The 26,257-nt window shown below is 39.6% G+C and overlaps 1 protein-coding gene across 1 annotated transcript in view; it reads left to right on the top strand.

Moving 5' to 3' along the window:
- Positions 1-26,257, top strand: part of CSMD1 (CUB and Sushi multiple domains 1) — a gene marked incomplete at its 5' end in the record, with an annotated part of 1,589,548 nt that overhangs the window by 831,467 nt on the left and 731,824 nt on the right. Inside the window, one exon of the mRNA XM_087418289.1 lies at positions 18,564-18,676. Coding sequence (XP_087274415.1) covers positions 18,564-18,676 — 113 coding nt within the window. The remainder of the gene's footprint in view (positions 1-18,563; positions 18,677-26,257) is intronic.

Here is a 26,257-nt window from a genome sequence, read left to right as displayed (position 1 = left end):
TTGGAGAGTTAAATGGCTCAAATAAAACATTCAACCCTACCAGCAAACAGGACCATCTAATGTGGAGGAGTGATGAAGATCGACAACACTTACTTAGCTCAACAGAGGCTGTCTTGAAGATCTCCAACAGCGAGTCCTCCCAGGTTCATCAGGAGACTCATTTCTTGCTGATCTGACCTGAGCTCCTGCACCTTTTCAAGAAGTGGCCAGAATTCACAGGCCAGGAGGAAGTCGGCTCAGTGGGCAAAAGGGTTGTAAGTTGGGAGTGTGATTTGTCTTTTCCCAGCCCTATAGTCCCACAGACTTGCATTGATGTGCAAAAGGCAGTAAACTCAGTATCCAACATTCATTAAACAAATATACCTTTGGATTTAAGTTCAATCCAAAAGCCATCCTCCAGGCCTGTAAGGCTTAGTTCCTCATCTGTAAAGTGGGAGAAATAATGTCTATTCCAAGTCAAACAAATAAAAAATCTGGATGGATGAATGGTCACTGTCCATCTCCTCTCAGACCTTGAGATGGATGAACCTCGAGGTCATTATACTGTGCAAAATAAGCGGGACACAGAAAGACAAATACTGGATGAAAGCGAAAATACAATATGGCTAATTCCTGTCTCTATTACACTCCACACTGAACTGGAAGCACTCGGCACTTTGCAGCAGGTTTCCACGTGTTCTGAGCCATTTGGACTTTAATGTACATTTTCTCATGCTGTTTTATGTTCCTGTTTATTTCACAACTGGAAACTTTCAGAAAGAATCAGTTGGAACTGTATTTCCTAAAGACAGTATATAATCAATGAAAGAAATGTCTAAACATGTAGTGACCTAAAAGAATGTTTCCCATTAAAGTGTGAGTGTTGTGGATGTCCCAATCCTGTTTAACATGAGCTGCCACGACTGGTCAGATATTCACCGAGTGGGATGCTAAAGCAACCGCCCTCTTCAGTCATTGATTTTCACTTGGCCAAAGCCAAAGCACATGTCTCTGCAGTGTCATAATTTGTCACGTGGTGGTTCTTGAAGCTAACTGCCATCCTTCTTGAAGAGTTCCTTTTCCCTTAACTTCTGGGCCATCAATTTTCATACCTGGCTTCTCACTCCTTCTCCAACATCTTAGAGGACACTACTTTTTGACTAGCCCTTAAACATCTGTATTCCCCAGGTCCATACTAATTTCCCTTCTTCTCTGTCCATCCCCTTATCTGGGGTATTTATGCATCCCTGTCTGCAGGAATCCATCCCTGCTTTCATGACTCTATGCTCTTATGAGATACCACCTTCTGAGAAAGCAAGCTTGCTGGGGACACCATCATACAGTTCTTCTCCTATGGCATAGTCATTAGTTTACTTGTGTGACTCCTTGTGTTAGTCAGCTAGGGCTGCCATAACAAAGTTCCACAGACTGGGGGGCTTAAACCGCAGATATTTATTGTCTCACAGATCTGGAGGCTGGAAGTCTGAGATCAAAGTGTCAATAGGATTGCTTCCTTCTGAGGGCTATGAGGGAAGGATCTGTTCCAGGTCTCTCTCCTTGGCTTGTAGATGGCCGTCTTCTCTCTGTGTCTTCACACGGCCTTCCTTCTGTGAGTTCTGTGTCCTAGTCTCCTATTTTTATAAAGAACTCAGTCCTGTTCATTAGCCCACTCTAATGACCTTCCTTTTCTTTAATTACCTCTTTAGAGATTTTACCTCCAAATGCAGTCACACTCTGAGATACTTGTGCTTAGAACTTCAACATATGAATTTGGAGGCGACATTTCAGCCCATAACACCCTTCAAATAGATTGACTGTAAACTGCATGAAGTCAGAGACAAAGCCTTATTCAACTTTGTATTCCTGGTGCATTGCACAACATTTGGGACGTAGAAGTTACTCAATACATTTTAAAAATTAATGAAGTAATATTTTCATCAATGTGGAATGGAAAAATATTTGGAAAATTATTAACATGGTACATAGACAGATGTACCTACATATATATTACATACCAACATATATATTACAGTATATGTCTTGTATCATATATATATATATATAGCATATATATCCGTGTGTGTGTTTTTGTGTGTGTGTGTATGTGTGTGTGTGTATGTGTGTGTATATATAAATATAAATATATATATATATATATATATATATATATATATATATATATATACGGATAATGTCAGCAAGCAACCATCTTTCCCTGAATCACATTGATGCTAGGGGTAGAAGTGGGTATCAGTACACAATTGAAAGCTGTTAGGATGGGGAATGTAGAAAAGGATGCTTGAGAGGCCACCCACAGTGCCTAGTTCCTAGTGGTGTGTATGACTATTCACACAGAGGAGGCTTGGCGGTTCAAGTGAGTTGAGTAAATGCCTGAGGTCACCCAGCTGGGACGGGGCGTGACTGGATTTGAATCCAGGTCAGGCTGACTCCAAAGTCTGTGCTTGTAATGACAATAGGATCCCAGAGATCTGCACATGAGGGAGAAAGTGTGGGCCCCCTTCTGTGAGAGAGCTCTAGCGGCTCCCTGGTTCAAAGCAGAGCTGTGTGTGTGGAGGGAGCTTGCTTTCTGTGACAGCGTGTGTGAGTTAAGGACAACAGCCACAGATCTTACCAGCAGGGGAAAAAGCAGCCACAGGCCCAAACCCAAGATTGTATGTACTTGTGTCGGGTGTGACTGGGTTTACTGTAGCCGGATAGTGATAGAGATGTGAGGCTGAGGTTCAGAGACATCGGAATCTCTAATAATCTCAGGTGTCCAATTTGCAAAGGTACATGCACCTCTGTGTTCATTGCAGCCTTATTCACGATAGCCAAGACTTGGAAGCAACCTAAGTGCCCATCAAGGGACGAATGGATAAAAAAGCTGTGGTATATATACACAATGGAATACTACTCAGCCATAAGAAACGATGAAATCCAGCCATTTGTGACAACATGGATGGACATTGAGGGCATGATGCAAAGTGAAATAAGTCAGAGGGAGAAGGTCAAATACCGTATGATTTCCTTCATTAAGTAGTAGATAATAACAACAATAAACAAACACATAGGGACAGAGATTGGATTGGTGGTTACCAGAGGGGAAGGGGGGAGGGAGGAGGGTGAAAGGGATAATTGGGTACATGTGTGTGGTGTTGGGTTGTAATTAGTATTTTGGTGGTGAACATGATGTAATCTATGCAGAAATAGAAGTACAATGATGTACACCTGAAATTTTTACAATGTTATAAACCAATGTTACTGCAATAAACAAAAAATTAAAAAAAAAAATAATAAAAAAAAAAATAAATAAATAAATAAATAAATCTCAGGTGTCAAAGGCGCTAGTCTTTTCACCTTGGGTTCCCTGTGATGGCATCAGGGACGGCCCAGTTCCTACCATGGGAATTACAGAAGGTGGCAGGAGCGTCTTACCTGGTGGTTGCAGACAGTGTATGTCATGATATCAAGTGATGTAAGAAGTTTGCTAAAAAAAGAAAAATAGTAGACTCATTGCCAACTCTTGAAATGGGCTAGGACAAGACTAATCTTACCCCAAGATTAAGGGGAAAAATATTTTTTACAATGTCTTAAAGAATATATATTGCTGGGGCCGGCCCGGTGTCACAAGTTGTTGGGTGTGCGCGCTCTGCTGCAGAGGCCCGGGGTTCGCAGGTTTGGATCCCGGTCACGCACCGATGCACTGCTTGGCAGGCCATGCTGTGGTGGCGTCCCATATAAAGTGGAGGAAGATGAGCACAGATGTTAGCCCAGGGCCACTCTTCCTCAGCAAAAAAAGAGGAGGATTGGCAGATGTTAGCACAGGGCTGATCTTCCTCACACACACACACACAAAAAACCACGAATATATATTGCCAAAAATAACATCACGGGGAAAATGTCAGTGATCCGGAAATCCAATGTCATTTCACATTTTTTAAAAAATTGTCCATCTTGGAGTGTTCACTGTATTTATTGTAGAAGTCTATCTGTAGATATTCTATTTTTTAAAAATCAAAAAGTGATATTGATACTCATCCATGCCTAGTGCCAACTGTTAGTTGTTTTGAAAGTCCGGATGATATAGGAGGCACAGAATATTTTTCCCCTGTTGGCAAACCTCAGCCTCCTGTCGTCGCAGATAGTCGTAAAACGATCTCCCGGGATATTGGATTGAACAGAGGATTAGAAACACATGCTGGAGGTTTCGTTTTCCAAGTCACTGACTTAGATCCAGACTAGTTTGCTGCTACTGAGATTTTTAATATCAGATATGAACTTGTGTCACATTAGAAGCTGGTCCTTCCCACACTGAAAGGGCACACACAGATTTCTGGGTAGGGCGTGACAGTTCTCCAGTCTCAGAGACCAAAAACTGCACTGCTGGCCAAGCCACTTTCTGTGTTGGCCTCGTTTCACTGTCGCTTAGGTGGACGAGAAGCCCAAAGGACTTTCAACTGAGAAATGCTGTCAGAGCTGGCTGTCTCTTGACTGTCTTATCCTATTACTTGTCTGCCTGAACCATTTCCCGGGCTTTATACCGAGCAATTCCCTGACATTTAGTCCTTAAGCTTTAGAGCACGGGATTTGTCACATTCTCTCCCAAATGATCCTCTCTGCTTGACCTTCGGGTTAATTCCTAATGCCTGATTTGCTGAAGCCCTGGACATGTTTATGACCTGCTCTCAAATCCATCTTGTCTGGACTGGACTCCTTTGCCCCATCCCCAATAGGTCCTCCTCCTGCGCCTTCCTGGACACAGACGACGTTCTCACTGACTTAAGTGAGTCTCTATCACTGCTTTGGGCTCCATGGATGCCAGACCTGACCCACTCGGCATTCACACCTGGCAGATCACGACCTGGTGGGAATAGTTGTGCCTGTAATGAAAGGAATGACGTTCTCCTAACGATCATAACTTTTTATAGTTTTAGAATGTGATGCTATTTTGGTAGTTTCCATCATGAGCAAACATGCCAGGATATGCCCCATTTACAATGGATTTATTGAGACTCGTGTATGCAAAGTACTATAAAGGTGAAGGAAATTAATAAGGTGCCAGCCGTACCCTTAGTGGGCTCACAGTTTCATCAGGGAAGCAGACATCTATACAACCACCAAAAATATAACACAGACTCTTATAAGTCCCATAGAAATATATGGAGCAGGTGCCAAATACTGTGAAGTCAAGGGTGGTTAATTCTACTTAAGATAATGAGAAAGATTTTTGGAGGGATATCTTCTGCAAAAATTTTGAAATTTGAGAAGGATTTAAACAGGCAAAATCAGCCAAAGGGTTCTGGCTGGGGGAGCACAACAACACAAAGACGTGGAAGCATAAACACGTAAGTTTAGGGAGCGTCCGTAGCCCTTTGTGGCAGAACACAGGATTCGAGAAAGGACGCAATGGGAGATAAGGCAGCAAATATTTAGAGCCATGTCATGAAGAGTCTTCAATCTCATGCTAAGAAAGTTGACTTCTTTCTTGGAGTGATTTAGAGCTAGTGAAGTGTTTCTAGAAAAAGGAAGTGTCATGATTTACCTTGGGCATCACCACAAGTCTTCACTTTGGTAATTACTGCCCTTGAATTTCTCTTCCCAGTCCCCTAGTTAGCCACTTACCTGACAAGTCACAACTCACCTATCACACCTCCAGAAGGGTCTTCCCCACAGGAAGATTTGAAACCCCCTCTTGTGGATGCTTGTAGCGACCTGTATTCCCCATTTGGAGACACTTATCCTACGTGTCATCACTCTGAGGTCACTCTTCTCTGATAGCTCTCCAGCACATTGGCTTGCTCACCGCTATATCTTCAGTGCCGAGGATGGTGTCTGGCACATGTCAGTGGTTTATAAATGCTGAATTGGGTTATATTTAGGGCAGTTCCCATCAGAGTTACACAGAGTGAGTTAGAGCAGAGGGGTAGGAAGCTAACGTACAATCAGGAGAACTTTTCAGTATCACAGCAGAGGTAATGGGGTTTGGGCTGGAACCTAGGCAATGCTTAGTGAGAAGAAAGGAGAGAGGCAGACATTGCCGGGGGAGTGCCCACAACTCAGCACTGAATAGATACTGCTGCCAATCTAAAGTCTAGGAGGCGTCAGTGAGGTGAGGGTGTTGCCCAGACTCTCTGATCCCTCCCTGGATCCACTGCTGTCGTGCCTGTTTTGATGAACCCAGGATTACACATCTGAGAGTTGGCCGCTTCCAGAAATCAATAGAACACAGCATGTCTTTGGTGCCAAAGAATTTAATGGCCGCCAAAGGCAGAGCAGGTATTGAGGACATCTCTGAGGCAGATGAGGTGTGGTCTCTTTGGATTTCCTGAGGGTTATTAAAGTAAGGAGAGACTGGGTGTCCAGTCAAGGTTGCTGGGACCTTGCTATGACCTTCATTCAAGTCATATTCTGTGTGAACAGCCCCCTCGGAGTTGTGTGTGGATCTGTGTGGAGACTGTGGTCCTAGTACAGGTATGAAGCCATGGTCCTTTTCCTGGCCCCATTTCTCTACCCCCTACTTTGCTCAGTTCTAATGCTATTAAGGAATAAGATTCGTCCAACAAAGACATTGTTTAGTCACAAACACACCCTAGCCAGACACTATACCATGAAAGTCTGTACAGAATAATGGTCATCTTGTGAAATAGGACCTGGGTAGGGGCATATGGAAATGTTGGAAGTTGCCTATTCTGTTTATTCATCTGATGTATATTGAGCTTCTGCTGTATGCCCAGAGCTTGTGCGAGGTGCTAGAGACATGATGAGGATAAAACAAGCTTCAAGTGTCACAGGAAAGACGACCACTTAGTAAATAATCAGACAAGTAACCAGATCATCACTGTTTTGAAATGTCTGCTAAGGAGAAGTCCAGGGTGCGGGAGAGGACATAACCAGGGAGGAACAACCTCATCTTTGTGGTCAGGTCAGGCTTCTCTGAGAATGTGACACATGATCTGGGATCTAAAGGATGGCCAGGAATTACTAGGCAAATGAAGAGGAATGGGTGGTGGGGAAGATGTGTGTGCTGGACACCGGGTGAGAGAGCAGCCTGTGTAAAGACTCTGAGAAAGGAAGGAGCATGGGGCCTTCAGTGGGAGCTGAGGGAAGTCAAGCATATCTGATTGTAGAAAAGAAGGGGAGAGTGTTTGCACTGGGTGAGGCTGGAAAGATGAGCATGCCATAGTGGAAGGAGGAAGGAGGGCTCCAGAGACAAGAAATTGTTTTTGCAAAAAACATAGACTATATGAGGGCGCATAGAGAAGGGTACAGGTGATGGCTAAAATCATAAGAGTGGATAAAGTTACCACGAGGGAAAGGTATAGCTACTCGTGTCTGCTAATGATGGAATTTTCCAAAGTGTCTCGAGGAAAGAAAGAGCCAAGGAGAGAAAAGTTGCTGTCCAAGGGAGAGGACCTAGAGAGAGCTAATTGTGAATGCCATGACAAATGAAAGAAAAGTCTCATAGAAAGTATTAATTTGATGAAGACCAGGGCTTACTAACAGAAAAATCTTCTGCAGTATGTTTTTAAATAGTCTATGGGTGGTTTTTCAAGTTTTTATTCCCCCCCAGAGGGTATATATGTGTGTGTCGAACTTTAGGATTAAATTTCTAGAAATATTTGTATATAAATATGTAATTATTGTATGTCTATCTACACATATATGTATATCTGTGTGTGTATATATAAATATTCTTGTATGTGTACACACACACACTTCTATAGCTCTTCTTTTCATGTTCTCCCAAGGCGAGAATCACCTTTTGCTTCCATTGTTATTTTGTTCAGTGTCCAAACTAAGGCTTAGAATGACAGTATAAACTCAATATATGTTCGTAAGACAGTTGATTTCACTAATAATGGGAATATCACCCCGTTAGAAATATGACACGTCAGGAACACTTTGATCAGATTATTCTATTTAATTTTGACAAAACGAGGATAAATGAAACACCAGACTGTGAATCATGTTGATTACACGTCCACAAGAGCACAGGAAAACATAACACAACTTCTAGATGACTTTCTTCCCAAGTTGACAAGCAATCACTCTCTCCGAAGTAATAGGTTTATTTAATTCTTTAGTCTCCTTGGGGAGGCCAGGTAATTTACAGTCTGTGTGGATGGTATTAATGCTTTCCGGCTTCTTAGTCATGATCATTAAAGAGGTTTAACTACCCAGGGACCCCCTGCGATTTATATGATGCTTTTCTAAAGACATAAGAAATCTGGCTTAACGTCAGAGAAGTACTCAAACAGAGCTCTCTCAAAACGCTTTAGCATTTCCAAATGCATTTTAGAAAATTATCTCGACAAGTTGACTCTATATTTTCAAGTTACGTAAATACAATGAGTGAGTCAGAGACACAGGGCTATAATGTTAGAGGAGGATAATGTGCTCAACCCCCTTATATCACATGTGAGGAAAGGGAGGCTGAGGGAGGGTAAGTGAGAAAAGAAGTTATGAACATATTATATATAGAAACCTAAAATTTATGGTAAAGCTATTTGGAGAAAGTGGAACAGACTGGCCTGTTCTATTTCAGCTCAAAGAAAATCATCCTAACTTTAAGTATCCCATGAGTCTTACATTTATTTTTACTGATGGCAGACAAAATCTTGTTGAATCCTTTGAAAGAAATGAATTTGCCAGTGGATTAAATTGCTTAATTTGGCATTCTTGAAAAAAAAAATGGGAGAACTACCATTTCCTTTAGCCATATCTAAAGGGCCTGCTCAGCATTCTCGCTATCCAGCTTTATAGGTTTCCTGACCTAGTTTGAGATGCTCCAGAAATGAAATGTGTCTAACATTTCCTCAGGAAGACCCCTTCCCTGACAATTACATTGAGGTGTTCTTTTTTCTCACCATCCGTTTTTATATTTTAAGTATAAGTATCTTTGATTCATTTGATTTCATCAGGTAATTGCCCTTTGTTTCTATATGTTTAGCATAAAAAATTGTCTGTGTGTTGTGAACTAATAGACAATGGCATTTGTTGATACCTGCCATTATTTCTTCTTTTTTCTTTAAAATGTTTCTGCTTTGTGTCTTATGCTCACTATTCATACTGATTCCCTGTGATTGCCCCATAATTACCTCTCACTTCCAAAATTATTTATTTATTAGAAAACAAAATCCAGCAAACTTAAAAGAAATATAGCTAAGAACTGTAGAGGCCTCCTGGGAGACCTCACTCCCGCAATGATAGATGTTCAGTCATTGATAACCATAGGTGGGGTTTAAACCACACAGGTTCTCTAAGATTGTTAATAGGTACAGAGCGATGACCTGTTCTTCCACATGACCTGTCTTTCAGGACTGTTTTAGAATGGAAGGTAGGATATACATATTAAAAGGTTGTATTTTTTTTCCATTGCTGCTGTAACAAATTAACACAAACTTGATGGCTTAAACCAACATTTATTATCTTACGGTTCTGTAGGTTATAAATCTTACACAGATTTTGCTGGATTAAAATCAACGTGCCAGCAGGGCTGTGTTCCTTTCTGGAGGCGAAGAGGAGATGCATTTCTTTGTCTTTTCCAGCTACTAGAGGCCACCCACATTCCTTGGCTCCTGGCCCCTTCCTCCATCTTCAAGGTCAGCCACCTCAGGTGAAGTTCTGACTTGCATCACTCTGACCCTATTTCACAGGCACATCTCCCTCTGACTCTCTTCCTTCCCTTTTCTACTTTTAAGGATTTTTTTAATTAATGTTTTAATAGTTTATAAAATTGTGAAATTTTGAGTTGCACATTTTTGTTTGTCCATCACCATATATATGTCTCCCTTCACCCCTTGTGCCCACCCTCCACCCCCATTGCCCCTGGTAACCACAATACGGATTTCTCTGTCCATGTGTCAGTTTATATGCCACATATGAGTGAGATCATACAGTGTTTGTCTTTCTTCTTCTGGCTTACTTCACTTAACATAATACCCTCCAGACCCATCCATGTTGTTGCAAATGGGACGATTTTGTCTTTTTTTATGGCTGAAGAGTATTCCATTTTATATATATACCACATCTTCTTGATCCAATCTTCAGTCGAGGGACATTTACTTTGCTTCCACTTCTTAGTTATAGTGAATAACGCTGCAATGAACATAGGGGTGCATAAGCCTCTTTGAATTGCTGATTTCAGGTTCATTGGATAGATTCCCAGTAGTGGGATGGCTGGATCATAGGATATTTCTATTTTTAATTCTTTGAGGAATCTCCATACCGTTTTCCATAGTGGCTGCACCAGTTTGCATTCCCACCAGCTGTGTATGAGGGTTCCTGTTTCTCCACATCCTCTCCAACATTTGTGTTTTTTGTCTTGGTGATTATAGCCATTCTAACAGGTATGAGGTGATATCTTAGTGTTGTTTTGATTTGCATTTCCCTGATGATTAGTGATATTGAACATCTTTTCATGTGCCTATTGGCCATCTGTATATCTTCTTTGGAGAAGTGTCTGTTCATTTCCTCTGCCCATTTTTTGATTGGGTTGTTTGTTTTTTTGTTGTTCAGTTGTGTGAGTTCTTTGTATATTATGGAGGTTAACCCCTTGTCAGATATATGTTTTGCAAATATTTTCTCCCAGCTGGTGGGTTGTCTGTTCATCTTGATTCTGGCTTCGTTTGTCTTGTACAAGCTCTTTAATCTGATAAAGTCCCACTTGCTTATTTTTTCTTTAGTTTCCCTAGTCTGGGTAGGCAGGTCATCCGAAAAGATTCCTTTATGACCAATGTCAAATAGTGTGTAGCCTATATTTTCTTCTATGAGTTTTATAGTTTCAGGTCTCACCTTCAGGTCTTTGATCCATTTTGAGTTAATTTTTGTGAATGGCAATAGCAGATGGTCCACTTTCATTCTTTTGCATGTGGCTGTCCAGTTTTCCCAACACCATTTATTGAAGAGACTTTCCTTTCTCCATTGTATGTTCTTAGCTCCTTTGTCGAAAATTAGCTGTCCGTATATGTGTGGTTTTATTTCTGGGCTTTCAATTCTGTTCCATTGATCTGTGTGTCTGTTTTTGTACCAGTACCATGCTGTTTTGATTACTATTGCTTTGTAGTATGTTTTGAAGCCAGGGATTGTGATGCCTCCAGCTTTGTTCTTTTTTCTTAGGATTGCTTTAGCTATTCAGGGTCTTTCGTTGCCCCATATGAATTTTAGTATTCTTTTTTCTATTTCCATGAGGAATGTCATTGGGATTCTGATGGGGATTGCATTGAATCTGTAGATTGCTTTAGGTAATATAGATATTTTAACTATGTTTATTCTTCCAATCCATGTGCATGGGATGTCTTTCCATTTCTTTATGTCATCATTGATTTCTTTCAATAATGTCTTGTAGTTTTCATTGTATAGGTCTTTCACCTCCTTCGTAAGATTTATTCCTAGATATTTTATTCATTTGATGCAATTGTAAATGGTATTATCTTTTTGAGCTCTCTTTCTGTTAGTTCGTTATTAGCATACAGAAATGCAACTGATTTTTGTAGATTGATTTTGTACCCTGCGACTTTGCTGTAGTTGTTGATTATTTCTAATAGTTTTCCAATGGCTTCTTTAGGGTTTTCTATATATAAAATCATGTCATCTGCAAGTAGTGAGAGTTTTATTTCTTCGCTGCCTATTTGGATTCTTTTTATTCCTTTTTCTTGCCTAATTGCTCTGGCCAAAACCTCCAGTACTATGTTGAACAGGAGTGGTGAGAGTGGGCATCCCTGTCTCATTCCTGTTCTCAGAGGAAGGGCTTTCAGTCTTTCCTCATTGAGTATGATGTTGTCTGTGGGTTTGTCATAAATAGCCTTTATTATGTTGAGGTAATTTCCTTCTATACCCATTTTGTTGAGAGTTTTTATCATAAATGGATGTTGTGTCTTGTCAAATGCCTTCTCTGCGTCTACTGAGGTGACCATGTGGTTTTTATTCTTTGTTTTGTTGATGTGGTGTATCACGTTGATTGATTTGCGGATGTTGAACCATTCCTGCATCCCTCGTATAAATCCCACTTGATCATGGTGTATGATCTTTTTAATGTATTGCTATATTCGGTTTGCCAATATTTTGTTGAGGATTTTTGCATCTATTTTCATCAGCGATATTGGCCTGTAATTTTCTTCCTTTTATTGTCTTTGTCTGGCCTTGGTATCAGGGTGATGTTGGCCTCGTAGAATGATTTAGCAAGTGTTCCATCTTCCTTTATTTTTTGGAATAGTTTCAGAAGGATGGGTATTAAATCTTCTTTGAATGTTTGGTAAAATTCACTGGAGAAGCCATCTGGTCCTGGACTTGTATTTTTTGGGAGGTTTTTGATTACTATTTCAATCTCTTTACTTGTGATTGGTCCATTCAGATTCTCCATTTCTTCTTAGTTCAGTTTTGCGAGGTTGTATGAGTCTAAGAATTTATCCATTTCCTCTAGATTGTCCAATTTGTTGGCATATAATTCCTCATAGTATTCTCTTATATTGTATTTCCGTGGTATCCATTGTAATTTCTCCTCTTTAATTTCTAATTTTATTTACTTGAGATTTTCTCTTTTTTTCTTAGTAAGCCTGGATAAAGGTTTGTCAATTTTGTTTATCTTCTCAAAGAATCAACTCTTTGTTTCATTAATCCTTTCTACTGTTTTTTTGGTCTCAATTTCATTTATTTCTGCTCTGACTTTTATTATTTCTCTCCTTATGCTGACTTTGGGCTTTGTTTGTTCTTCTTTTTCTAGTTCTGTTAGGTGTAATTTAAGTTTGCTTATTTGGGCTTTTTCTTGTTTGTTAAGGTGGGCTTGTATTGCTATGAGTTTCCCTCTCAGGACCGCTTTTGCTGCATCCCATATGGTTTGTTATGGCATATTTTCATTTTTGTTTGTTTCCAGATAGTTTTTGATTTCTCCTTTAATTTCATCAATGATCCATTGGTTGTTCAGTAGTATGTTGTTTAATCTACACATTTTTGTCACTTTCCCAGTTTTTTTTTCATGATTGATTTCCAGTTTCATAGCATTATGGTCTGAAAAGATGCTTGTTATGATTTCAATCTTCTTAAATTTATTGAGGCTTGCTTTGTTTCCCAACATATGGTCTATCCTTGAGAATGTTCCATAAGTGCTTGAGAAGAATGTGTAGTCAGCTGTTTTTCGATGGAGTGCTCTGCATATGTCTACTAGGTCCATCTCTTCCAGTTTTTCATTTAAGTCCACTGTTTATTTATTGAATTTGTCTGGATGATCTATCTATTGATGTAAATGGGGTATTAAGATCCCCTACTATTATTGTATTGTTGTTAATGTCTCCTTTAAGGTTTGTTAATAGTTGCTTTATGTACATTGGTGCTCCTATGTTGGGTGCATATATATTTATAAGTGATATGTCTTCTTGGTGAAGTGTCCGTTTTATCATTATATATTTCCCTTCTTTGTCTCTCTTAACCTGTTTTATCTTGAAGTCTACTTTGTCTGATATGAGTATGGCAACACCTGCTTTCTTTTGTTTTCCATTAGCTTAGAGTATTATCTTCCATACTTTCACTCTGAGCCTGTGCTTGTCTTTAGAGCTGAGATGTGTTTCCTGGAGGCAGCATGTTGTTGGGTCTTGCTTTTTAATCCATCCTGCCACTCTGTATCTTTTGATTGGATTGTTCAATCTATTTAAATTTAGGGTAATTATTGATATATGAGGGCTTAATATTGCTGTTTTTTCACTTATTTTCTGGTTCTTTTGCATTTCCTTTGTTTCTTGTCCCATTTGTTTCGGGCTTCCAATTCAGTTTGGTTGTTCTGTCTTATGACTCTTTTAGTTTCCTCTTTGTTTATCATATGTGATTCTGTTTTGATTATTTGCTTAGTGGTTACCTTGAGGTTTGTATTAAAAATCTTGTGTATGACATAGTCCATTATCTGATGTCCTCTTATTTCCTTATACTAAGTCAGTTCAGTCAAACGTCTTCCCCTTCTAAGTCATTCTTGTTATACCTTATTCTATCTTGTGTTGTGGGTGTGTGTTTACAGTGATGAGGTTATATTTATTTTTGGTGAATTCCTTGCTTTGATCTTTGATTTTGGTATTTAAGTGGTTGTTAAACTATTCTGGTAAAGATTTTTTATTTTTCTGATTTTGTCTACCTATTTTTCTCCTTGCTCCAAGCTTTGTGTTCCCTTTCTTTTCTTTTTTCAGGCCTGGGGGCTTTCTTGAGTATTTCTTGTAGTGGGGGTCTTGTGGCAATGAACTCCCTTAGCTTTTGTTTATCTGGGAAAGTTACTATTTCTCCATCATATTTGAGGGATATTTTTGCTGGATAGAGTATTCTTGGCTGAAAGGTTTTGTCTTTCAGTATTTTGAATATATCATTCCAGTCTCTCCTAGCCTGTAAAGTTTCTGTTGAGAAATCCACTGAGAGCCTGATGGGACTTCCTTTGTACATTATTTTTTGTTTTTGTCTAGCTGCCCTTAATATTGTTTCTTTGTCATTGACTTTAGGCAGCCTTACCTCTATATGTCGTGGAGTGGGCGTTTGCCTGTTGATGTACTTAGGCGACCTGTTGGCTTCACTTACGGGTATTTCCTGCTCCTTCCCCAGATATGAGAAGTTCTCAGCTATTATTTCCTTGAATATGCTCTCTGTTCCTCTTTCCCTCTCCTCTTCCTCAGGAATACCTATAATTCTTATGTTCCATTTCCTAATAGATTCAGATATTTCTCAGAGACTTTCTTCATTTCTTTTTAGTCTTAGTTCTCTCTCCTCTTCCATCTGGAGCATATCTGTATTCCTATCCTCTAAAATGCTAATTCTTTCCTCCATATTATCAGCTCTGCTCTTTAAAGATTCCAGATTCTCCTTTATCTCCTCCATTGTGTTCTTCATCTTCATCAGTACTGATTCTTTATGATTTCAATTTCTTTTGTGAAGAAACTCCTAATCTCATTGAATTGTTTGTCTGTGTTGTCTCGTATTTCGTTGAGTTTTTTTATGATAGCTATTTTGAAATCTCTGTCGTTTAGATTATGGATTCCTGTGTCTTCAGGGTTGGTTTCTGGGTGCTTGTCATTTTCCTTCTGATCTGGTGATTTCATGTACCTTTGCATTGTGGTTCCTGTATTGGCTTTGTTTTTCCTCATCCTGAAAATCTCTGGTTGCAATTTCCACCCACTGCCACTGTGTGGGGGTTAAGAGCTGTGTAATCGGAACCCCCTGCGTTCTGCCCTGGCTGTTCACTGCAATCGGCCAGCTACTTGGTCTGGTCTGGTCAGCTGAACTGCAGTGTCCAGCATGCAGGGAGGGGGCATGCTCTCTCTTTTGCCCGCTGGGTCCCTGGCATGGGTGGCTTCTCACTCACCCCTCATTATCTGCTCTCCTTGAGTGCTCAGATGTTGATGGTACCCCTGTAGCAGTTCTGAGTCCTCTGTGTGGGAGTTTCCCACTGGCTGAGAGAACCTGAAGAGCTACAGTTTCCCCACAGAGGGCTACCCCTCCCCCCCCGGGAGTTCCACGGACCAGGATCATTGATCTGATGGGAAGGGAGAGGAGTTCTCCTTATCTCTCCCCACTTCCTCTGGGGGCCCAGCATGTTCCACTCTCAGATATGCGGCAGTTTGGATCTTTCTGATCTTGCTTTTCACTCTCTAGAAGTCCGTTGTTGGTCTGTGACTGTTCCTTTTGTTGTATCTTATCGGGGGAAGAGTTTATGGGAGCTCACTTCGCCATGACACTGATGTCACTTTAAGGATTTTTTTGATTACTTTGGGTCACCCAATAATCCAGGATCATCTCCCCATCTCAAGATCTGTAAATTTATCACATCTTCAAAGTCCCCGTTAGCCATATAAGGTGACATAGTCACAGGTTCTCGGGATTAGGATGTAGACACCTTTGGGAGCCATTATTCTGCCTATCACAAAGGTATTCAGTTGAGTTCTTTACCTCTAAATCTTATCTGAATCATCCAAGTTCTTAGTAAATCTACAATATCACCCACTGGTTTGATATTAACCAGCTTTCTTTACGTTAGTTTGTAGTGAAGGAACAATTGACTTTATAACAGAATCTTTTTGTTATATCACAGTTCTAAGGTTAGCCCCAAGCCTGTGGAAGGTGACAGAAAAACTCACAATTCTAATGATAGGTCTTATATAGAACAACCTCCTCCCTCCCACACCTCCCAAAAAGAGGATGTGACTATTTGTTTAATTCACACAGCCAAGTCAAGAAGTCCACACACATTGGTCCACTCTGGTATGTGACTCATTTTCATGGCTTGGCTCTAACCACAGAAAATGAATTATATAATTATAACTAAGGCTTCACCTTTAATTCTGTATAAAAGGAATATGCACAAGAGTTACATATTATTTGAAACTTTAGTTACACTAGCTTGATATATATCATCTAATTATCTTCCTGTTCAGTGTTTTTACAGTTTGCCTCATATATACTAAAGCAGAAGTCAGTGAACTATGGCCTACAGGCCACATTTGCTCCATAAGCTAAGAATAGTTTTTACATTGTTAAGTGGTTGAAATAAAATCAAAAAAGAATAATATTTTGTTACACAGAAAAATTATATGACATACAAATTTCGGTGTCCATAAGTAAAGTGTGATAGGAACACACCACACCCATTCTATGAGTGTATTTGCTCTGTAAGGGCAAAGTTGAACAGTTGCAACAGAGATCCTGTGACACATAAACCCTAAAATATTTCTATCTGGCCCTTTACAGATGAGATGAATTTTGTTGACTAAAGCAAAACTGACACTTTTGTGGGTAGGTATTTGGTTGCTAATGTTGACATGCAACTAAAAGGCAAGTCCACTTAGCTTTTGAGTCCACTCAAAAAGAATTTAATTGAGGAAAAAATATATATATCTTTAATGCAACAATAAAATAGAAATGGCTTTCAGTTATAAAAATTTCGGTGAGTAAAATGTAGGTGAGCTGGATAGACTGTAGGTTTCTGAATCCAGAATTTACTTCTATCTTGGACACTGTCAGTATTAGGCAAAGAGGTATGAGACCTATTTCTAACAGAATTTGTAATAATCTCACCAGGAAAAAAACGAGAGGGAGGGGAGCCTTCAAACAAAATATTTGGATGATGAAATGTTTCTTGGAACCAGCCGTATCTGACTTCACCAATCAGGACGACATAAATCCAATCAAATAAGTGGATCTGAACAGTGTATTCCCACTTACAGAAGATTATTTCAAAGAGTGACGTAAACACTGTTGCAATTGGTTACAGTCAAGGTTTGGCTTTTAACTTTAAACGGATACTGCACATTTTTAAACCTGAGAATTGCAATTGAACACCCTGACATAGGAAAGCTTGACTACATATTTCATTCGAGGCTGCTTTTCCTCCAGGTAATGGTGTAAGGAGGGAAACATGCTACACAGGAACCCGTACCTAGCAAATCCTGTGCTGGATACGATTTCCAGCTGGATGAGTAGCTATGGTGCTCACAGGCCAGCCCACAGAGGGCGCCACAGGCTTCAGCTGCAACCCAGTGGTTAAACTCTTACAGACGATCTACACTAACAAGCATCATTTTGAAAATAGATTTGACAGCTGAGCTGCAAAATAATTATATAATACATAGTCACATGTGACTACATTAAAAACGTGTACCAACATTACAAGTGCATATATATGATTGCTTTCAACCCATCGATGATGGTGTTTTGAAGTCCAGTTTACAGACTGGAAAACTGAGGTTCAGAAAAGATGACCCAACTATCTGGTGCCTCAGCTAGTCCAAGTGGAGCTGACACGTGAACAGATATCTGAAGCATCCCCATCCACTGGTACTTAACGTCACTGGCCCAAACCGAATATGTCACCACACCCCTAACAGGCATTAAAAGTGTTTTATCCTTAGTAAAGGCACAGAGTTTTCAATAGCAGGAAGTAAATTACTTGCTTTCTTCTGACAACTAAACTACACACTGCAAAGTGCACTGGGTGTTTTAGCTTAACCAGAGATTGATTGTGTCTTAGTTTTGAAAGATTTAATTGTGTTTAATACACTACTTTACAAACATGGCTCTGTTCCATCTCACATCTCTTTGACAGTTCACGTCCCCTGTCTCATAAACACTCCTCTTCTTCACCCCGGTGGGAAAGGCCCACGTCATGAGTTCTGCAGATGCGATGCAGGAAACACATGCTATCAAGCATGAAAACAGTTTATTTGAGGCTATTTCAGGTGAAACAGAATTGCTGAGTGTTCAAATAGTGAAAGGCAGAACTTGATCATTTGCTTATTTCCTTTTCTTTTATAATTCATTTCCCGAGGAAAAGAAATAAGAGATCTAAGAATATCTTCTCATTTATCCATCATTAATAAAGAAAAACCAAAATGTCAAATATTTGTGAAAGCCTTCATTCCATCAAGGATGAATACAGCATTTGTATGTAGGCAAAGATAAAATTACTTGAATCATTTTAAGGTTTAAATGAAGCTTATAAGTGATCTCTGTTTTAAGCATCTCGAAGTAAAGGCTGTCGGTAGTTCATTTTAAAAGCAGGTTCGATATAGGACATTTGTCTGTTGGTTTACAAGGGAGACCCTTTTCTTTGTTCTCTTTTCCAGGCTGACTGGCATGAACCTTCCTTCTCCTGTTATCAGTAGCAAGAACTGGTTACGACTCCATTTCACATCTGACAGTAACCATCGACGCAAAGGCTTCAATGCCCAGTTTCAAGGTAAGAATGCTCCGTCTTGTAAGAAAAAAAATAGCAGGAGACATTCTGGTGCTTTCCAACCTTAAAATTTTAGGATTCTTTTGCTAAAGATGGAACAAGAGATATAAGCCTGAAAATACCTTCTCTCTTATATGAACAGTTAACACTGGAAATTCTGTAGATGACTACTAGCAACTTATTAGTAAAGCTTTATTACTATGACAGTATGCAGTATATTTTCTTGTTTTTCTGGAATTATTGCTAAGTTTTAATTAATAAATATATATTAGCGTTAATTTTAACTACTATACACATAGCTGGTAAATATCCACAATGGTCTGGTTATTTTCTTCATCTACTCGCTAACAATCACTTTTAGTCCTAAAATATATTCACACTACATAAATCCAGTTGTCTGATTTAGTGATTTACACATAAATGAACCTCAAAACAAAAACGCTAGATTGTTTGTAGCTGAATAAAACTGTCTAGTTAGTAGTATGTGGGGTTGATTCTGAAACTTTCTCTTTGTATCTAATTTCTAGGGTTTATAGCTGGATAGTATTGTATCATTTTCTGTATGTTTCTAATTATCAATAATCCTTATCAATACCATGAAAAGGATTCAATCTATTAGGCAGTCCCTTGACAACAATTCCACTTGCATTTGCAAATAAAAATAGTATGACTAAGTCAGAAAGTAAGATGCTTTCCCAAACTAACTTCTCCAGCTTCCCTCAAATCATGACCGTGAGAATGTCAGGTCAGTTAAGGCAGTGTTCCCTGGACACTTGTCACATGCCAGCCAGGACCCCAAAACGAGGAAATTATAGACAGCCCCCATGCTCCAGAAACTAGTAGGTCAGAAAGACAATTTGTAAACAACTCCCTCGAAAGGCAGAACACGGGACAAATCATGCTGCCCCTGAGGGAGATTGTAGTAAGGTTCCAACAAATTGGTCTGAATGTCTCCTATCTAAGACGCATTTTAAAATCCATTAATGCTTTCATTGTGTCCTTTTGGACAAGAAGTAGAAAAACAGAGTAATTTGCAGAGAATTAAATACAGATAGTGCTGAGGAGGGTACGTGGAGGTGAGTGCCGCCTGGTCCCTGGGGCATGTGACCTTCAGAGAAGATGCCTGACTTTGCATCCAGGGGCAATTTTGTTTCACCAGAATGTGTTCTGTCTGTCATTGGGAGCATTGTCCATCTCACAGTTTCTTCTGATGCTGCCAGGAAGTTCTTACCTTTATCCCCTTTGATGGCAAATACCCTGCTCTGAAGTTTCACAGGAGTCCCGCCAGAGTATTTTCACTTATCCTGGGACCTAGGCAAGGCCGCTTTTTCCTTCATAACTGCCTTTCTCTGCTATTGTCTTTAAGGCCATATAGTCTAACTGTGGTTAAACTAGAATAGTGTGAGAAGGACGTGTTGGTGGGAATTGAGGTCACAGGGGGACATGGTGGGTGGAGGTGAGAAATAATGCATGCTGTCACATGGGAAATGATTCTGAGGTTTCTCTGGAGTAATCCACATCAGCGGATAGATCTATCCCTGATTTAACACAATCATAAATCAATATTTAGAATGCCAATTCACTGATGGTAGAATGAGGCAAATAGATCTACAGAGTTGTTTCTAAACAGTTGATTGATCTTCTCCAAGGGCTCTGATTAATTGATTGGCATTGAATTACAGAAAAATTTCTAGGTATCAGCCCTCAAACCTGATCAGTTTATTTGGCATCTGTGCCAGTGATTGGAAGAAAGGCAAAAAATAGAATATCAGGTTTGAAGATACTCCAAATTGGTAGATGCAAGACATATACTGGTTGGCAGAAAATTGCAATAGTTTAGACATATCAGCCGTTGATTTTAAAAGTATATATAATTAAAAGCGACGAATAGAAAAATTTTCACATAAACACAAAGAGATAAAAGATGCAAAAATATAAGGAAGGGTAAACACGGCTTAACAGTAATATGTTGAAAGCCTCTTCAGGCTGAGTTTGAAGTTCGTCTCCAACGTGAAATGGTGTGAGGGGCTGCCTTTTTTTTCATTAGAACACAGGCTTTCTTTCACAGGAGGCGTCGTGCCTAAGACCGCATCTAAGCAGATTGTGTATGGAAGGTCGGGTTCTGTACTGGATGTTATCCTTTTGAGAAAGAAACAGACCAAAAGGAGATCATCCAGGATGATGACAGAAACATTCAAAAGAGGACTTGAGGACGCTTAGAAAGAGTAAATGCCAGGCAGGAAGGCATTACATTTATTTTTCTGGATCCAGAGGGCAGAACTGTCACCAATGAGTGGAAGCTACAGGTCCTTCCTGCTGATTCTAGAAGAAGCCTGAAGGTGCCAGAGGGCAAGACACAGAGCAGTAGCTTAGGACGAGATGAGTCACCACTCAGAGCCCCATCAGCCATCCCACTGACCATCACTCTGTGTGATGCTGTTCTGACTTTGCAACTAGGAGGCCTCAAGGTTTCATTCTGAGGGCAAATGGGAACCTTCCTATCATATAGGGAATGCATGTTGTTCTAAATTTTCCCTTTTTTCCTACCTAGATTGAACACCAAGAAGCCCCAATTTGTATTGTACTTTTATTTCTACTAAGCAAATTAAGGGAAAAAAAAAAAACCCCACTATTGTTATTACCAACACAATTGCAAAAAAAGAAAAGCATAGTAGATGAATGATTTAGAAAATCAACAAGAACAACAGTAATAATGGCAGTGTAAACTTACATAGTGTTTACCAAGTGCTATTTTAATATCTGTGCAAATATTCTGTCAAAGAATGTGAGTCTGGGTTATTTGGTGGAGAAGGGGAACATTTAAAAAAAAAACACATCTGTATGCTTACTGCCTTTTTACCATTATTGCAGTCCCATTTATCATTTGTGGTCACTCTTAAGACTGTAAAAATCCCATCAATGTTGATTGGAGGAAATATGATTGCAAATTATGTGGGATTCCCATGACAATGCTTTGTGGTTCCTAAGCTACCAATGCATTCCTCCGGTGGTATCTCTCCGTGAGAAACTGTTTCTCTATCCAAGAGTATGATGCCTAGACAGAATTTCATAACTTCTAAAAACAAAAAATACATTTGTTTTAACTTGGTGCTTTTCTTGGTCAAATAAACAACCAGCACCATAAAATATTCTTTCTTCTCTTATGTTTTTAACTTTCCTCTTTACGTTCTTTACTCTCTGAATCTTCCACTTTCTTCTTTGGCTTTTTCCTCTTCAATCATGCAGTCAAGTTATGCCAAAAGGAATAGCAAGCTTGATTGACAAGTAAAACTCCTGCATGGCCGCTGCTCCTAAAACGCCTTCACTTTTACGATAGCATTGTGAACAAAAGACGTGGCAAATACAGTGGAAGCCACTTGATATATTTGCAATATCTTGTGTATATACTGGGCTCTCATGGAATGATAGATTTATGTAGAACACATTATTTCTTTAAATCAGCTGAAAATAGAGCCCATTCTTTACATGTTGCCTCTATCATTAATTATAATTAAACAAGCACCTCGTTAGTGCAATCCGTCATCTAGACGTTTTCAATGTCTACGAGGTGAATTTTCTAAGATATTAATCTTGGACCGTCAATGTCTCTTCATTACTAAGTAACCATATATGTGTGGAACTCCAGTCTTACATATATTTGCCTGGCTGTTTATAAAAATACCGTTCCCTCAAAGTGAAATCCCCCTTGATTTCTGTCACTGATAAATCATTTTGAGGGTTTGTGGTCAAGTTCCAGTTTATGTAGAGAACACACCGTCTCATAAATCAAGGGAAAACCTGATCGTGGATTTAAATCTTGTGTTGACACAAGTAATTAGCTTTCTTTTTAGGGAATAGTTCTATATAACTATTGATGGTCGTTTTTATTTAAAACGAAGATCTTTATATAAAATAAAGAATTTCATGTTGTTAAAGTGCATTTTGGATGAATTCTTCATCTTTTCAGATTCAAATTCAGATAAAACTTATGCATTCCCCATTCTTCTGTGCTCAGAGTTCTGCAACCTGAGATTCAGTTGCAAAAGCTTTACCTGGGAGGTAATAGACCTCGAGATAATAATAATAGTAACAGTAATTACCTCTACTTGAGGGGTAATAGACCATCGGATCCTAGTGCCAATGCATGTGTCTATCTCTCCTTTTAGAAGAGTAACTCTGCAGAATTGCGAGGGCCATGATCTAGAACCTAGAAGGTGCTCAAATAATGTATGTTGAAGAAATGAAGGAAATCACTGCTCATATTCTTCCCCAGACCCCGCAGGCCAATGGTCTGTGGAACTAGTGTGAAACCCTGTAGGTGGCGCCCTTGCTCATTTTTATGGCACCATAAAAAACAATAGTAGACGCCATCTACCCTTCTACTAAGGGGACCTTTCAGTTAGGTAGGGACACATAAAGCTTTCTTTTAATCAAAGTAAATTAGCAAAATCTGATCTTATAACCTCTAAGTAATTCGTAAAACCTCTAAACCTCTAAAAGGAAAATAACTTTTAATATAAATTCACTGAAGTCAGAAACACATAACCTCTTTCCCTAAATGTATACTTTAACTCGTCTCAGAACCAAAGATTCTTGCAAAGTGCCAACTTTGGTACTTTTAATAATTGAGAAAGATGCCTATCTGTGTGTGCCAAGCTGCTGACTCTGGGCCTCGACTTTTTCATTAAGTATTTATTATTAGCCAATGCCCTTTCTGCTTTGTGTGTTTGGCTGTCTTACCGTATAAAAAGTAATAATAATATCTGCCTCACCAAATCTTTGTGGATATCTAATAAAATCGCAAGAAAGTGTGGCAAGTGCTTTGTAAGCTGCACTGAAGTGTGGGAGCATTCATTATCCATGGGTAATCTCTCCTCATGCTTAGTATCTTCCTAACCCAAAGTAACTTAAACAAACAGTTTGATATACCAAATCCTGAGAGAAATGGAAAAACCCTCAGAAATGGGCAGACTCTTCTCTTCCACTGTTGGTAGAAATCTGAATTGGTGCAACCTCTCCGGAAAACTGTTTTACTGTAAAGCTGAACTTAAGCATTCTCTAGAACCCAGAAATTCCACTACAGAGGTGCACACAGTGGAAGTGAGTAAATACGTGCAACGAAAGACTCATATAGAGAAAGTCCATTGAAGCTTTATTTGTAATTGTCAAACATTGGAAATAACCTAAATGTCCATCAATAGTAGAATAAATTAAGAAATTATGTACGTTCATACAATGGATTACTAAACAAAATTGAGAAAAGACAGACTACCTCTACATACAACAATGTGAATAAATCTCATACACATAATATTGAGTCAGAAATGAGCCTAATACAAAAACATGCACACTGTTTGGTCCATTTATATGAAATTCAGGGATCTGCAAAACTATTTATATGGGTCTTCATTACTAAAAAATAGTACTTGATTCTGTGTGTGTGTGTATATTTCAATTTAAGAAATGTTTTAAAAAATGGTCCGGACAATCCTCTTCCCAAAAAACAACAAGTTCTTTAGAATTTTCTTACAGACAAGGCCAGACAAAATTACGTAGAGACCTCCTACTCAATGTCAAGGTGCTACCAACTGTCAGAATTAGAAGAAGCCTCATTTTACACACAAGGAAAGGGAAATGGTCGGTGACACAGCCCATATCACACAGCTTGTAAATGGCAGAACCAGGACCTAAATATAACTGTGTCCTCTCTGTTCAATGTCATTCTTTCCAAGTCAGTTTTCTCCACTGACTTGCTGTACTACCTCCGCTGTTTCCAATCAGAGCATCTTTCTTTAAGGAGCAGTGATTTATTTTTGTAAAACGGAAACCCCAGTGAAAAGAGCAACACTTTATGATAGCTACAAGTTAGCGACAACTTGATTTTCTCAGGCTGATGTATTTAAAGCAGATAACTGGCAGACCACTGGAGGAACAGGTGTTATAATAATGATGGTAGGGGGTTGGCAGAAATAATGAATTTGGAATGTGAAGTATTGAATGATAGAATGAATAAATATATATACATATATGTATATGTATGTATCCATGTATATATGGATATAACTAAAGGACAACATGAAGGTAGAGGTTTGAGTTGAAAAGAAGTTAAAGAAGTGTATCTACAGTTATGAAGAGGAAGGAAAATAAACAAAAGGAACAAGGGAAATGCTTCACAGCATAGCTCAGGGCCAACCTCGGCTACAAGGGTGAAGGCAGCCCTTGCCCATGTCGTGTGGCACAGATGCATTGAGAATTGAGGAAGCCACAACGCAGACGTGCTGTCCAGAGTGTTAATCCTGCCACCTTTCCTTCCAGTGTGAGAGGGAATGGGGATAGGAGGTCAAATACCTCAATCCAAGTCCAGCGAGCAATGGACAGCTGGAGACACGTGGCCTTGCAGTTGAGTCCCAGTCCTGTTATGTGGAAGCCTCAGTCTCCTGCTTTAGAAAACAGGGATGGGGACAGTGATCACCTGTGGATGGAGGTGCAGATTAAAGAGATAATATTTTTGAGCCGTCTGGCACAGAGCCCAGAGCAGGGCCCCATGCATCTCGTGAACGCAAGTCTGTAATCTCCACACTGGGAAAGTACCTGTGCTTACCTGCTGTCTGTCGCACAGAGTCAGTGTGAAAACTCCAGAGTGCTTTGCAGGATTTTCTTACTTTTATTAACTTCCTGGAAATTCTTGGAGTAGTTTTTATTTCTCAATTGCCTCATCTCTTATGGCCCCTTCACTCCTTTTCATTTACCGTATTTCCCTGGTCCAAGTGCAATGGACATTCACTGGACTCCAGCTCAATTTATTTGAGTTAAATTCCATTGAGTTCCCTTATTAAATATCTGTAATGTGGCCTCCACTGTACCAGGAAACATGAGGCCAAAAATGACAAGTCATGTTCCAGCCCCTGGAGTCCAGTGAAGAAGACAGAAAGACACATAAATAGACAATTTCAACACGATGTGGGTGAAGTTACGCACAAAATGCTATGGAATTAAAAAGATGCACCTCAACCAACTTGAAAGGGAGCAGAAGCGCTGTTGGAGAAGGTTTTCTAGAGGAGAGAATGCCTGGATTGCATTCCAGTAGCCTGGAAGGAGGAAGGGAGAGGTTCTGGGTAGAGAAAGGCATGAGCAGAGCCAGGGCAGCACAACACGCAAAGGTGTGTTCAGGCTCCTGCAAATACAACGGATGCTTAAATATTGTGAGGGAGACAGTTAGTGTGATGAGAAATAAAGCTGGAAAGCGATGGGCTGATCTTGGGAGGATTTTGTGCTATCCTTAAAAACTTGACTGTAATCATGCCTAAACAGTAAGGATCATCGGAGTGTTTGAGAAGAGGGGAAATGGAGAGCAATGCACACAGTTTTACTGCAAATGCTGCTGGTAGATTCCCCTTTGTTAGCTCACACGTGGTGCCTAGGGATGTCCTAGAAAGAAGGGCTGTGTTGTGGAACATTCTAAGACACTGGACACAGGAACAAAGATTGTCCCCAAGTAGTCATAGTTAAAGAGGAAAAAAGATGGCTGAGGTATATACATTTGCCCTAAAGAGATCAAATACTCTTCAGTCAGAGGCTTAGCCA

The sequence above is a fragment of the Ceratotherium simum genome, chromosome 28 (assembly GCF_057802395.1).
Source record: "Ceratotherium simum simum isolate JZ-2026a chromosome 28, ASM5780239v1, whole genome shotgun sequence".
In the NCBI taxonomy this organism is placed as follows: Eukaryota; Metazoa; Chordata; class Mammalia; order Perissodactyla; family Rhinocerotidae; genus Ceratotherium; species Ceratotherium simum.
This window is presented reverse-complemented; position numbering and strand designations above follow the sequence as displayed.